General features: G+C 42.0%; 1 protein-coding gene across 8 annotated transcripts in view; it reads right to left on the bottom strand.

The window, feature by feature from the left end:
* dock3 (dedicator of cytokinesis 3) overlaps positions 1–14,665 on the bottom strand; it is a 970,442-nt gene that overhangs the window by 283,998 nt on the left and 671,779 nt on the right. For all 8 annotated transcript variants that reach the window (XM_051921401.1, XM_051921404.1, XM_051921402.1 and 5 more), the window contains one exon: positions 6,445–6,486. In XM_051921401.1, coding sequence (XP_051777361.1) covers positions 6,445–6,486 — 42 coding nt within the window. The remainder of the gene's footprint in view (positions 1–6,444; positions 6,487–14,665) is intronic.

Genomic DNA, 14,665 nt, shown 5'->3' with positions numbered 1-14,665 from the left:
TCTTTGTCTTTGACGTGCTTGACGCTCAGCAGATGGCACTGCTCTTCTTCTCTCTTTTTCCTATTATAGTGTTCTTCATCATGTAAGCAGCTTCTATGATTTTCTCTCACAGTCAGCAAATGTCAATGCTCTCCTTTTTCTTTCTGCCATGTCACTTTCTAGATCACTTTGCTGTAATAAATCCACTTTTCCGAGTTGCTACTACTTCAATTTTTTTGAATTTCAGTAACATACTGTATAGATCACAAGTTCTCGAGTAAAACCAAGATTAAGGTTCCAGACCCAGAAGTTTGCATGTAATCAAGTGACAGATGGACAGACCTTTGTATTATATATATATATATATATATATATATATATATATATATATATATATATATATATATACATACACATGGCCAGAAGATTACTAATATTTGTCCAAAAGACCTACTCAGATTTCATATACAGTATTGAGTATCCCCCACATGACTATATACTAAACGCTCCCTCTTAAAATGTGTATTCACTGCATGCATCTATAAAAGACATTTAATTTGTATAGCCCAGAATGCACAAAGAGGACATGCATGAAGGGCAATCTGCTAGTAATAGAAGTGTTCATGTACATAAGCATTTACCTACAAGCTCTAAATTACTGTCATTATTCATTTTTGTAGCAGATTTACAGTACACATGAAACTGCTTAGAAAAAATATGATCATATCCTGAAAAGACACTGACAGACAATCTCCAGCTGGGACTGCTGAGTGGATCTCAACGTGGATTATGGCTTTTCTCTAACGTTCAAAGCTCACCTATTAACATGATGGTACGTTTTAGGGACACTGCGAGCCAGAGACTATCTTGACTTGGAAAATATTCTGGAAAAGATGCCAGTCCCACACAGGATGCACTTTTACACATACACATCCACACTCAAACTTATAAAGTTATCAATTAGCATAACATGAACGTCATTGTGAGAAACCTCAGGTAGCCTGAAAAAATACATTTGTATGGTGAGAAAAATGGAAATCTCCACTTGAAGCTTAATGACCCAAATACAATAAGGTATGAGCACCAACCGATCCACCATTTAATTGGCATAATAAAAAAAATCGCCAAGGAAGAATGGCATGTGGATTTCAAAACAGTAAATTGGGACATGCACCACATTTTACTTTTTTCCATGAAAGTGTCGGGTCTAAAAGTGTGATGGCCTTTGTCAACCAACCATGAGCGAGAATCTTTTTTTTAAAGAGCTGCACCCAGAAGAGTGGACTTCCTCAAACCAGTTCAACAGTGGGTTAAGAAAGTTTTCAGACCCCTTCACTTTCTGCACACATTATTGTGTTGCCATTTTTGCCCCTCAATCTACCTTCATTAACCCATAATGACAAAGTGAAAGCATGTTTTCAGAAAGGTCTGCACGTTTAATAAAAATCAAAAACCGAAATCTCTCATTCATATACAGTAAGCACAAACCATTTGCTATGGCACCCCAGATAATGCTCAGGTGCATCTTCTTTTCTTTAGCTATATTTAAGATGTGTCTAGAACTTGAATGGAGTTCAACTGCATATAGGAGGTCCCACAATTCACACTGCACGTCAGGACAAAAATACAAGCCATGATGTCCAAGAAACTCTCAGTAGGCCTCTACGATCAAATTGTGGTGAGGCATGGATCAGGTCAAGGGGATAAAACCATTTGTGAAGGTTTGAGTATTCTCAGGAGCACAGAGACCTAAATAAGTGTGAAATGGAAGACCCACGGAACCGCCAGGACTCTTTCTAGAGTTGGCCAAACTGAGTAACCAGACAAGAAGGGTCTTTTTCAGGGACGTGACTAAGATCCCAATGATCACCCAAACAGCTTCACAGAAAGAGTGATGAGCAGTGTCTGGTCTTAACCAGACCATCCTATATTTCAGAATGTCTTATACCCTACACTCCAGATCATAACCTTAGATCTTCAAATGAGTGTCTGCTTACAATCCCAAGAGCTAAACTTAACACAAGTGGTGAGGCGGCCTTCTGCTGTTATGCACCCAAAATCTGGAATAGCTGACTGATAGAAATTCTCCAGTCTAATACAGTGGAGCACTTTAAAAACTGCTAAAAACCCATTACTTTAACATGGCTTTCTCATAGCTTCATTTTAGTGTAACCTTGATATTCTGTACAGTGGTGCCTTGGTTTGCAAGCATAATTTGTTCCGGAAACTTGTAATCCAAAGTGCTTGTAATCCAAAGCAGTTGTATGTCAAAGCGAATTTCCCCATAAAAAGTAATGGAAACTCAGATGATCCGTTCCAAAACTCAAAAATATTCATATAAAAATAATTACTACAAAATATAAAGTAAAAATACATAAAACAAATTAACCTGCACTTTACCTTTGAAAAGAATCGTGGCTGGTGTGAGGGAGACGAGAGAGAGGAGAGGAGGAGGAGGAGGAGGAGGGTTATTGTGTAGGACGACTTTCACTCTAACTAACGGAATCCCTGCTATCTGCTGGCTCACTGGAATCTTTTTCTTTTTTCGCAACTTTAACAAGGAACCTCTCCAATGACAGTTGCTTCTGCCTCCTTTTGAGGATTTTGCGGAAATGTGACATTCCATTGTCGTTAAATAGATTCATTACTCGCACACAAAATAAGAAAATGCTTTACGTACACACACGTGGTCACCATGCTATAGTAAACAGTATCCGCTCGTACGGATGTTGACTATACGAGTGAGGCACGCTGACTGAGACCGAGCATGGGAGATGATTACCCATAATCCCGCGGAGAGAGAAGAACCATCGGCTCAGTTGTGGCAGACAAAGCGTACACGTATTACACGTATTGCAAGACCTCGCTCGTTTATCAAGTTGAAATTTATTAAAAATTTTTTTTGCTCGTCTCGGAAAACACTTGTAGACCGAGTTACTCACAATCCAAGATTTTACTGTATATGCATTTAATTATCATTTTTATCATAGCTCTATAATCCGTAGTAACCCCTACTTTCTCTGCTGTTCTCTGTGGTGGTGATCTGCACCACCACCACCTGATCAAAGCACCGTGCTGTCCTTACATTGATGGATTGAAGGCCAGATGTTCTTTCACATGAAGCCTGAAAACCATGAGGACTGATTTAGATCATTTATATGAGGTAGAATGCCCAGTGGGGGCTTGGGTGGTCTCATGGCCTCGGAACTCCTGAAGCTTTTGTGTTTTTTTCCCCAGCTCCTGGAGTTTTTTTTTGTTTGTTTTTTTTGTCCTCCTTACTTTATTCTTTGTTACTTAGCATTGCCTAATCTTATTTAACTTGTAAAGCACTTTGAGCTCCATCATTTGTAAGAAAATGTGTTGTTATTGTTGTTGTTAACCAGACATAGTGCTTAGAGTTCTGACCAAAGAGTTCCCATTTTTGTCTCATCAGAACAGAGTCCTTTAAACTGTTGTCACGCACGTGCACATGAGATTCAGATTAAGGGCTCTAATAACCCTTCCATCACTGGCGTCATCTCCGGTGTCCATCCTCCTGGACCTGTCCCTTCCTACTGTCTGTCTTCATAACACGGAAACTCAACTATCTGCATCAGTTCTGTTTTGGATTTGTGTCTACAAAGGCATCTCCATAACTAATTGCGTGTTTATTTCCCAAAATCCTTTCAAATTATATGGAATTACCAATGTGGTACCCCAACTCTTTATCTGTGATCTTTGTATCACTTTACACTGGCAAATATCTTTTACTCAAGAGTGGCTGCCATCTAGCCATTCTACCATAAATGCCTGATTGATTGAGTGCGTGTGGAGATACAGATTCTACCATCTAAGCAGAGAACTTCTGAAGCTTTGTTAGAGTGACCATTAGGTTCTTGGTAACCTCCCTGAAAAAGGCCCTTCTTGCCTTGTTACTCATTTTGACTGGATGGACAACCCTAGGAAGAGTCTGGGTGGTTCCAAACTTCTTCCATTTCACAATAAATAAGGTCATTGTGCCCCTGGGAACACTCAAAGCTTTAGAAATGATTTTGTACTCTTGCCCTGATCTATGCCTTTCCATAGTTTGATCATAGAGGTCTACAGAGAGTTCCTTGGACTTCATAAGTTGCTTTTTGTCCTGGCATGCAGTGTGAATTTTGAGACCTTCTACACACAGGTATATACAGTACTGTGCAACAGTTTTAGGCAGGTGTGAAAAAATTCTGTAAACAAAGAATGCTTTCAAAAATGGAAGTGTTAATCATTTATTTTCATCAATCAACAAAATGCAGTGAATGAACAAAAGAGAAATCTAAATCAAATCAATAGTTGGTGTGACCACCCTTTGCCTTCAAAACAGCATCAATTCTTCTAGGTACACTTGCACACAGTTTTTGAAGGAACTCGGCTGGTAGGTTGTTCCAAACATCTTGGAGAACTAACCACAGATCTTCTGTGGATGTAGGCTTCCTCACATCCTTCTGTCTCTTCATGTAATCCCAGACACACTCGATGATGTTGAGATCAGGGCTCTGTGGGGGCCATACCATCACTTCCAGAACTTCTTGTTCTTCTTTATGCTGAAGATAGTTCTTAATAACTTTGGCTGTATGTTTGGGGTCGTTGTCCTGCTGCAGAATAAATTTGGGGCCAATCATACGCCTCCCTGATGGTATTGCATGATGGATAAGTATCTGCCTGCATTTCTCAGCATTGAGAACACCATTAATCCTGACCAAATCTCCAACTCCATTTGCAGAAATGCAGCCCCAAACGTTCAAGGAACCTCCACCATGCTTCACTGTTGCCTGCAGACACTCATTATTGTACCGCTCTCCAGCCCTTCGACGAACAGACTGCCTTCTGCTACAGCCAAATATTTCAAATGTTGACTCATCAGTCCAGAGCACCTGCTGCCATTTTTCTGCACCTCAGTTCCTATGTTTTCGTGCATACTTGAGTCGCTTGGCCTTGTTTCCACGTCAGAGGTATGGCTTTTTGGCTGCAACTCTTCCATGAAGACCACTTCTGGCCAGACTTCTCCGGACAGTAGATGGGTGTACCTGGGTCCCACTGGTTTCTGCCAGTTCTGAGCTGATAGCACTGCTGGACATCTTCTGATTTCGAAGGGTAATAAGCTTGATGTGTCTTTCATCTGCTGCACTAAGTTTCCTTGGCCGACCACTGCGTCTACGATCCTCAACATTGCCGGTTTCTTTGTGCTTCTTCAAAAGAGCTTGAACAGCACATCTTGAAACCCCAGTCTGCTTTGAAATCTTTGTCTGGGAGAGACCTTGCTGATGCAGTAGAACTACCTTGTGTCTTGTTGCTGTGCTCAATCTTGCCATGACATGAAACTGTCTTCACAACCTCACCTTGGTAGCAGAGTTTGGCTGTTCCTCACCCAGTTTTAAGCCTCCTACACAGCTGTTTCTGTTTCAGTTAATGACTGTGTTTCAACCTACGTGTGACATTGATGATCATTAGCACCTGTTTGGTAGAATTGGTTGATCAGACACCTGACTAGAGTCCTACAAAGTCCCTGACTTTGTGCAAGTGGACCTGTAAGAATTGATGCTGGTTTGAAGGCAAAAGGTAGGAACACCAAATATTGATTTGATTTAGATTTTTCTTTTGTTCTCTCACTTTGCATTTTGTAAATTTATAACAATAAACAATCATTATTTATATTTCTGAAAGCATTCTTTGTTTACAGCATTTTTTCACACCGGCCTAAAACTTTTGCACAGCACTGTATGTGGCTTTCTAAAAGATGTCTATAACAATAACATTTATTTCTAGAGCACATTTTCATACAAATGATGTAACTCAAAGATCTTTACAAGATGAAAGAAAAAAGAAAAATAAAAAAATAAGATTAGGCAATACTAAGTAACAAAGAATAAAGTAAGGTCTGATGGCCAGGGAGGACAGAAAAAACAAATAAAAAGAAAACCTCCAGGGGCTGGGAAAGAAAACAAAATCTGCAGGGGATCCAAGGCCACGAGAACACCCTGCCCCCATAAATGATCTCAATCAGTCCTCATGGTTCACTCCATCTGTCCTAGGTGGACTCCAGTCATGTTCTAGACACATCTCAAGGAGAATTAAAGCAACCAGGATGCACCCGACCACAACTTGGAGTGCCACAGCAAAGGCTCTGAATACTGTTAATAATGAGGGATTTCAATTTTTAAATTTTAAAAGATTTGCAAACCTTTATGAAAACATGCTTTCACATTGTCATTATAGGTTATTGAGTTTATAACGATGGGCAAAAATGTCAGATGTGTTCATTTATAATTAAATATTCAGAACAATAAAGTGTGTAGAAAGTGTAGGGGTCTGAGTACTTTCTGAAGCCACTGTAGGCCCACTCAAATGTTAACACCCAGCTCTACAAAAATAATGTGCATCTGGTTATGGAGATACCTCAGAACCTTGAGATCAAGCAGACATTTAAGCACAAGTCTGGTGACTTACCTGGGAGGTGCTCTGCTGAACGCTGTGTCTGCTGGATAAATGCTAGAAAAAAAAAGAGAAATAAGATTTTGAGCATTAGAGGCTGAATTAAGTCTTAATAAGATGTTTTTACTCTAAGACTTTTAATGTTAAATTTTATTTTTGTCTTTAAGTAAACATATTGATATTCTTTTTTAATTTCTCCTATGAATGTAGAACCAATGTGTTTTATACAATACACCGATCAGCCACAACATTAAATCCACTGACAGGTGAAGTGACTAACATCGATTATCTCATTACAATGGCTCCTGTCAATGGCTGGGATACATTAGGAAGCAAGTGAACAGTCAGGAAGCAGGAAAATTGTGCCAGGATCTGAGTAACTTTCACAAGGGCCAACTTGTGATGGCTAGATGACATGGGAAAGGCGCTATATAAATAAAATGTATTATTATTATTATTATCATGCAGCGGTTAGTACTGACCAAAAGTTGACCAAGGAAAGACAACCAGTGAATCGGCGGCCAAGACTCGCTGATGTGCATGGGGAATGAAGGCTAGCCCATCCGGTCTGATCCCACAGAAGAATTTCTAAAGCACAGATTGCTTTAAAACGTAATGCTGGCCATGAGAGAAAGGTGTCAGAACACAGTGCATCACAGCTTTCTACATATGCTGTAGACCTGTCAGAGTGTCCATGCTAATCCCTGTCTACCATCGAAAGTGCCTACAATGGCAATTTGAGCATAAGAACTAGACCATGGAGCAATGGAAGTAGGTGGCCTGGTCTGATGAATCACGTTTTCTTTTAGATGAGATACATGTGCATCGTTTACCTGCGGAAGAGTTGGCGGCAGGATGCACAATGGAAAGGAGGCAAGCTGGAGGCAGTTTGATGCAGTAGGCAATGTTTTGCTGGGAAACCTTGGGCTCCGGCATTCATGTGTTACTTTGACATGTATGACCTACCTAAAGATTGTGGCAAACCCTGTACACCCCTTCATGGCAACGGCATTCCCTGACGGCAGTGGCCTATTTCAACAGGATAATGTGCCTTGCCACACAGCAGAAATTCTTTAGGAATGGTTTGAGGAACATGACAAAGGGTTCATGATGTTGTCTTGGCCTCCAAATTTTCCAGATTGATCTCAAGCTTGATGTGCTGGAAAAAAAACAAGTCTGAACCATGGAGGCCCTACCTCACAACTTACATTATCAGTTAAAGTTCCCAGTAAAACTAAAACCCATGTTTGTGGACAAAAACTCCCTTAGAAATGGCAATAACACAATGGCTCTACACAGACACACAGTGCACAAATCAGCCACAATAAAGCTCAATCCCTTCTTTCTTCTTCTCTCTTTTTCTTTCTTTTCTCTGCCGCCAGCACTCCTCTCCCACAAGCTCTGTCCTCTGCCTCCCGACTCCGGCCATTGAACGGAGTGAGGTGGCTCCTCTTATTCAAGTCCTAGGAGTGTTCCAGGCGGCTCATCAGTATTACCTGGAATCACTCCCAGGTGTGCTGGAGGTCCTCTATAGGACTCTGCAGCTCCCCCTGGTGGCCCCCATGGAACCCAATAGGGCTGCACTAAACTCCAGCTCCCGGCATGCCCTGCGTGAATTCCTGGTGTCACAGCTGCCCAGGAGGGCTGCCCTCTAGTGTACCAGTGGAGGTATTGTCTCAGAAATGCCCTCTCCCCTGGTCCTTCCACTCCGTTGGCATCCCGGCCAGATAGTGGCTGTGGCCGCCCATCACAACATACATGTACTCTGCTTTGAAACAGCACTCTTTCTCAAGATGGTTGCTGTCTTGCAGGCTCATTTATGCATACATCCATATAGGAGCAAGTCAGAATCACCAGTTAACCTAACGCACATGTCTGTGGGATATAATGGGGGAAAACTGGAGTATCCAGAGATAAACTCGATCAAACACAGAGAGAATGTGCAAACACTGCAAAGACAGCAAGTGTGTGAAATATTCAGACAGAGGACACTGGATCTATGAGGCATAGGAGAAGGTGGGAGCGGAGGATGCCATCATCTATATGCTACATCGATCCCTCTCTCACTTGGACAGAGGCAGTGGTGCTGTAAGAATTATGTTTCTAGACTTCTCTAGCGCTTTCAACACAATCCAACCTCTGCTCCTTAGGGACAAGCTGACAGAGATGGGATTAGATTCATACCTAGTGGCATGGATCGTGGACTATCTTACAAACAGACCTCAGTATGTGTGTCTTGGGAACTGCACGTCTGACATTGTGGTCAGCAACACAGGAGCGCCACAAGGGACTGTACTTTCTCTGGTCCTGTTCAGCCTATATACATCGGACTTCCAATACAACTCGGAGTCCTGCCATGTGCAAAAGTTTGCTGATGACACTGCTATAGTGGGCTGCATCAGGAATGGGCTGGAGGAGAAGTACACGAACCTAATCAATGACTTTGTTAAATGGTGCAACTCAAACCACCTACAACTGAACACCAGCAAAACCAAAGAGTTGGTGGTGGATTTTAGGAGGCCCAGACCCCTCATAGACCCCGTGATCATCAGAGGTGACTGTGTGTAGATGGTGCAGACCTATAAATATCTGGGAGTGCAGCTGGATGATAAATTCGACTGGACTGCCAATACTGATGCGCTGTGCAAGAAAGGACAGAGCCGGTTATACTTCCTTAGAAGGCTGGCGTCCTTCAACATCTGCAATAAGATGCTGCAGATGTTCTATCAGACAGTTGTGGTGAGCGCCCTCTTCTACGCAGTGGTGTGCTGGGGAGGCAGCATTAAGAAGAAAGACACCTCACGCCTGGACAAACTGGTGAGGAAGGCAGGCTCTATTGTAGGCATGGAGCTGGACAGTTTGACATCTGTGGCAGAGCGAAGGGCGCTCAGCAGGCTCCTATCAATTATAGAGAATCCACTGCATCCACTTAATAGTATCATCTCCAGACAGAAGCGCAGCTTCAGCGACAGACTGCTGTCACTGTCCTGCTCCACTGATAGACTGAGGAGATCGTTCCTACCCCAAACTATGCGACTCTTCAATTCCACCCGGGGGGTAAACGTTAACATTTAACATTATACATAGTTATTGTCTGTTTTTACCTGCATTATTATCAATCTTTAATTTAATATTGTTTATTGTATCAGTATGCTGCCGCTGGAGAATGTGAATTTCCCATTGGGATTAATAAAGTATCTATCTATCTATCTATCTATCTATCTACTACTATCTATCTATCTATCTATCTATCTATCTATCTATCTATCTATCTATCTATCTATCTATCTATCTATCTATCTATCTATCTATCTATCTACACATCTGTGATCTATAAGTGCTTACCACTGCTCCAGCCTCAGATAGTCCAATATACAGTACATACACAGCATATACTGTACATGCGTATGTCCACATCTGGCTTGACATTGACACAGAAGAGAGAACGGCCTTTAAATTGACAGTGTAGTGAAACCCAGTTCATGGCCAGCATTGCAGTCAGCTTAATTTGGAAAATGACAGCAGCAGGAACGTACAGTAAAAGACATGCCAACCTAAAAGATGCATGTGACTGCAACCTAAGTTACCCTACCAGTCTGATGGCATGAGTGCTGTCGGTGTGAAATGCCTTATGTGTGTGCATGGGGTACTCTATCAGGTATCTTCATTCGGAACATCAGAAGACATGCAGTCATGGCCAAAAGTTTTGAGAATGACACAAATATTAATTTTCACACAGTTTGCTGCCTCAGTTTTTATGAAGGCAATTTGCATCTACTCCAGAATGTTATGAAGAGTGATCAGATGAATTGCAGTTAATCACAAAGTCCCTCTTTGCCATGAAAATGAACTTTATCCCAAAAAAACAATTTCCACTGCTGCTGTGAAGAAGGCTTTAGGGCACCCAAGAAAGTCCAGCAAGCACCAGGAGCGTCTCCTGAAGTTGATTCAGCTGTGGGATCGGGGCACCACCAGGAATGGCAGCAGGCAGGTGTGAGTGCATCTGCATGCACAGTGAGGGAGGCAAAGACTTTTGGAGGATGGCCTGCTGTCAAGGAGGGCAGCAGAGAAGCCAAGAAAAACATCAGGGACAGACTGAGATTCTGCAAAAGGTACAGGGCTTGGACTGCTGAGGACTGATGGGGTAAAGTCATTTTCTCTGATGAATCTCCATTCCGATTGTGTGGGGCCATCCGGAAAAAAGAAAAGGTGAGCGGCGCTAGCATCAGTCTTGTGTCATGCCAACGGTAAACCATCCTGAGACCATTCATGTCATGTGGGGTTGCTTCTCAGCCAAGGCAGTGCAGGGCACACTCACAATTAGGCCTAAGAACACAGGTGTGAATAAAAAATGGGACCAAAACATCTTGCTTGAGTAACTTCTCCCAACCATCTAAAAACAGTTTGGTGACCCACAATGCCTTGTCCAGCATGATGGAGAAGCAGGCCATAAGACAAAAGTGATAACCATGTGGCTTGGGGAACAAAACATCGAAATTTGTGGTCCATGGCCAGGAAACTCCCCATTGAGAACTTGTGGTCAATCCTCAAGAGGCGGCGGGTGGACAAACAAAAACCCACAAATTCTGAAAAACTCCAAGCATTGATTATGCAAGAATGGGCTGCCATCAGTCAGGATTGGGCCCAGAAGTTGATTTACAGCATGCCAGGCCAAATTACAGAGGTCTTGAAAAAGAAAGAAGGACCAACACTGCCAACATTGAGTCTTTGCATAAACTTCATGTAATTGAAAGGCTTTGAAACTTATGAAATGCTTGTAATTCTACATCAGTATACCATAGAAACATCTGACAAAAAGATCTAAGAACACTGAAGCAGCAAACTTTGTGAAAAGCAATACTTGGGTCATTCTCAAAACTTTTGGCCACAAATGTACAGAGGGCAGATGGCTCTCTTCTAGGTATAACCTCTGAGAGAACAGGACATGTGGATACTGATATGGAGATCAGGTAAAGTATGCAATGCACAAGTTTCAGCAGTGAAGGGACACCAGTGGCCCGGTGCTCCTGAAACAAATATTGTGCCACCTGACTCCAGACAATGATTCTGGAGCTGTAGCTGCAGGCACAACCAGGAAGACATTGAAAACAGTCCTCTGTATACACAACAATAAACTTGAACTGTCATAAAAGTCATAAACGTTTACAGTCAGGTGAAGAGATTGTGTTGGGATGAAGAGAAGTCACAGTCTGGCAAGAAGAATAGGATGGGAGGAAGGGAGTGATTTGTGGTAGTGCATAACTGAACAAGCCACCATGAGATAGACAAGGGTCAGCATCTGTAGAGGAAAGCCAAGAGAGGTGGCAAGGTCTTCTTTCATTTCCTTGTCTATATACATTTTATTTTGTCTGACATGTCTCACTTTTCTCTATTATTTAAGCATTCCTTAATGAAAGACACTCAGATTTTCCTCCATGAAATTCATCTGGAATCAGGAACAGATCAAGAGTATCCCTTATCTTTCACAAAGTAAATCCGAGAGTAAAACAAAACACCATTGTCCCTCCATTGTCTTAACCTGCTTATCTAGGGTTAGGGTTGCGGGGCTGCTGGACCCTATCCCAGCAATCACTGGGTCCCAGGCAGGCACATCTGGACAGGCTAACAGTTCATCACAGGGTGAACACAAACACACACACGTAGAGTGGGGCCATTTTAGAAATGCCAGTCCACCTACCCTGCATGGCATTGGTATTATGATTGGACTCCAGAGGAAGGCCCATGTGGACACATGGAAGACACATGGAGAACATGTAAATGCCACGTGAGGTGCACCCGGGACACCGTTCATAACATAACATACAGTAAATATATTACAATTTGCTTAATCTTATTCAAGGTGATGTAGACTGGTGTGTTTCCAAGCAGCATTGAATCACTAGATGTGGTGCCATTGGACAGTTAGTGTGACAAACGTAACCAACAAACATCTTCTTAGGTTAATCTAACAATTCACACAGTTCATTCAGTAAAAGTGAACTATTTATATGATTTACATTTTCACCATCATCTAATAATAGAGGTAAAGCAGGGGAAATGTATACGTACATTATATAGTGCCTTGCATTTTGTGACACAATTGCTTTGCCACAAATGTAATTTTTTATGTTAACTTCATAATTTCTCTCTATCTTTTTTCTAAATTGAGCTACACATAAGGTTTATTTTTTTGTCTGTTCAATGAAATAAATAATATTGTAATTTAAAGAATAATTGTGATTTAAAATCCATCTACCTGTTTTTTGAACCAGGGCAGGGTGGCAGGGCAGCTGTAGCCTATCCCAGCAAACACTGGGCCAAAGGCAGGAACAGTCCCTGGACAGGGTGCCAGTCCAACACAGTAGCAACTAAAATGTCAAGTTTGTACCCTGCAGAGACTATGTTAACTCTGTTTTACTTTGAGATTCAATAAAACATTCAATGTTACTCAAACACTGAATACAAGTCTGCAGCGTAAGGCCTGCCAGGTAAACCTTAGAGAAAATGTCCCTCCAAGAGCAGAGTGTTTATTTTTTCTACTGTCACTTCCAAATGCTTGGCGTGTGCCCAGGCGTGAAGTAGATAAAAGAGGGCAGTTGGGGGTTATTATGACTACAGCTGTATGGCACAAGCACCCGGCTTGTAAAATGCAGTTCAGCTGCTGGAGCCGGAGATGGCCTGGGCCAACAGCGGATGTGTCATCCTACCGAGTGTCATTACCTTCTTACACCCAAACCCGGGTGTAACCTGAGCTCGGCAGATCCCAGCTCCTGCTATTTCCTCTCATTTCCTCTGCCGAGATGATGGATCTTCATTACCTACTCATCAAAATCTTTCACCTCACAAACTTTGATTTCCTTCAACAAAAAATAAAGAAGAACAGAAGAGCCCCTGCAGCTCTGTTTGTAATGACACTCAGAGGAAAGCGTGAATGGCTTACTCCTCTTTTGGAGGGCTGACAGTCTTTAAATGGGACTTCAAGCTAGACGAGTGGGTCACACGTTTTCTTAAATGACTTTCATACGCTTTTCAGATTTGAAATAAAGCCTGCAACTTTTCTGATTTGTTAAAAAAAAAATATTTAAAAAGTCGAATTTTCTGGTGAAAGTAAGTGCAAGAATACTGGACAACACTCCCATTTTGACTGATTAAAATCAGTGGGATTAGTAGTCTGACTCTCCTAATGTTCCTGAAACTTTAACCACTCTTTTATTCGGAGCTTCTAAGAAAAAGCAAGGATCATATTCAGAATCAGACACCAATTTCACTTTCTTGGCCAGGCACACTAATGTGACTGAGGGCAGATGGTCCTCCAGTAAGCATTTCCTCTCAGAGAGTAGGACATGTGGACGCTGCCATGAAGATCAGGCCATCCTTTGGCATACACAAGGTTAAAGCAGTGACGGGACACCAGGGGCGTCCAGTGTGTGTGTGCCTTGGTGCAACATACAAGGACAACACACAATACAAAATAAAGAGATAAAGTAGGATTGTAAAGTCCCAGTAGTCCGGTCTGCAGGTATACCTACTTGTAGATAGATAGATAGATAGATAGATAGATAGATAGATAGATAGATAGATAGATAGATAGATAGATAGATAGATAGATAGATAGATAGATAGATAGATAGATAGATAGATAGATAGATAGATAGATAGTTTATTAATCCCAAGGGGAAATTCACAATCTGATGTGATCAGATGATACAGCCAATCAATCAATTGATAAGTAAATACATAAATAAAAATAAATTTAACAAGTACATCGGGTGGAAGCATTGAATTATCTGATGGCAGTGGGCAGAAAAGACCCCTTAGCACACTATGGTGGAATGAGCCTGTGGCTAAAAGTGCCCCCAAGAGAGAGTGATGGAAGGGATTTTTCATGCTGGCCTCCAATTTTGCCACCATTCTCTTTCACCACGACAGCATCCAGTGTGTCCAGGGTTGGTCCTGTAATGGAGCAGGCTTTCTTGATATGTTTGTTCAGATATTGTGCTCCTTTTGAGTTCAAGTTGCTTCTCCATGAGACTGCAGTAGCTACTATGGACTGGTAGAGCATTTCCAGCAGCTTGCTGCACACATCAACAGACCTGAGTCTCCTTAGGAAGTCCAGTCTGCTCTGGTCCTTCTTGTCCAGCGCCACAGTGCTGTCAGACCAGTCCAGTTTGCTGTTTTTATGAACCCCCATATACTTGTAGCTCTGCGCCACTTCCATATCCTCCCCCTAGGTGGT

The sequence above is a fragment of the Erpetoichthys calabaricus genome, chromosome 18 (assembly GCF_900747795.2).
Source record: "Erpetoichthys calabaricus chromosome 18, fErpCal1.3, whole genome shotgun sequence".
Lineage (NCBI taxonomy): Eukaryota > Metazoa > Chordata > Cladistia > Polypteriformes > Polypteridae > Erpetoichthys > Erpetoichthys calabaricus.
This window is presented reverse-complemented; position numbering and strand designations above follow the sequence as displayed.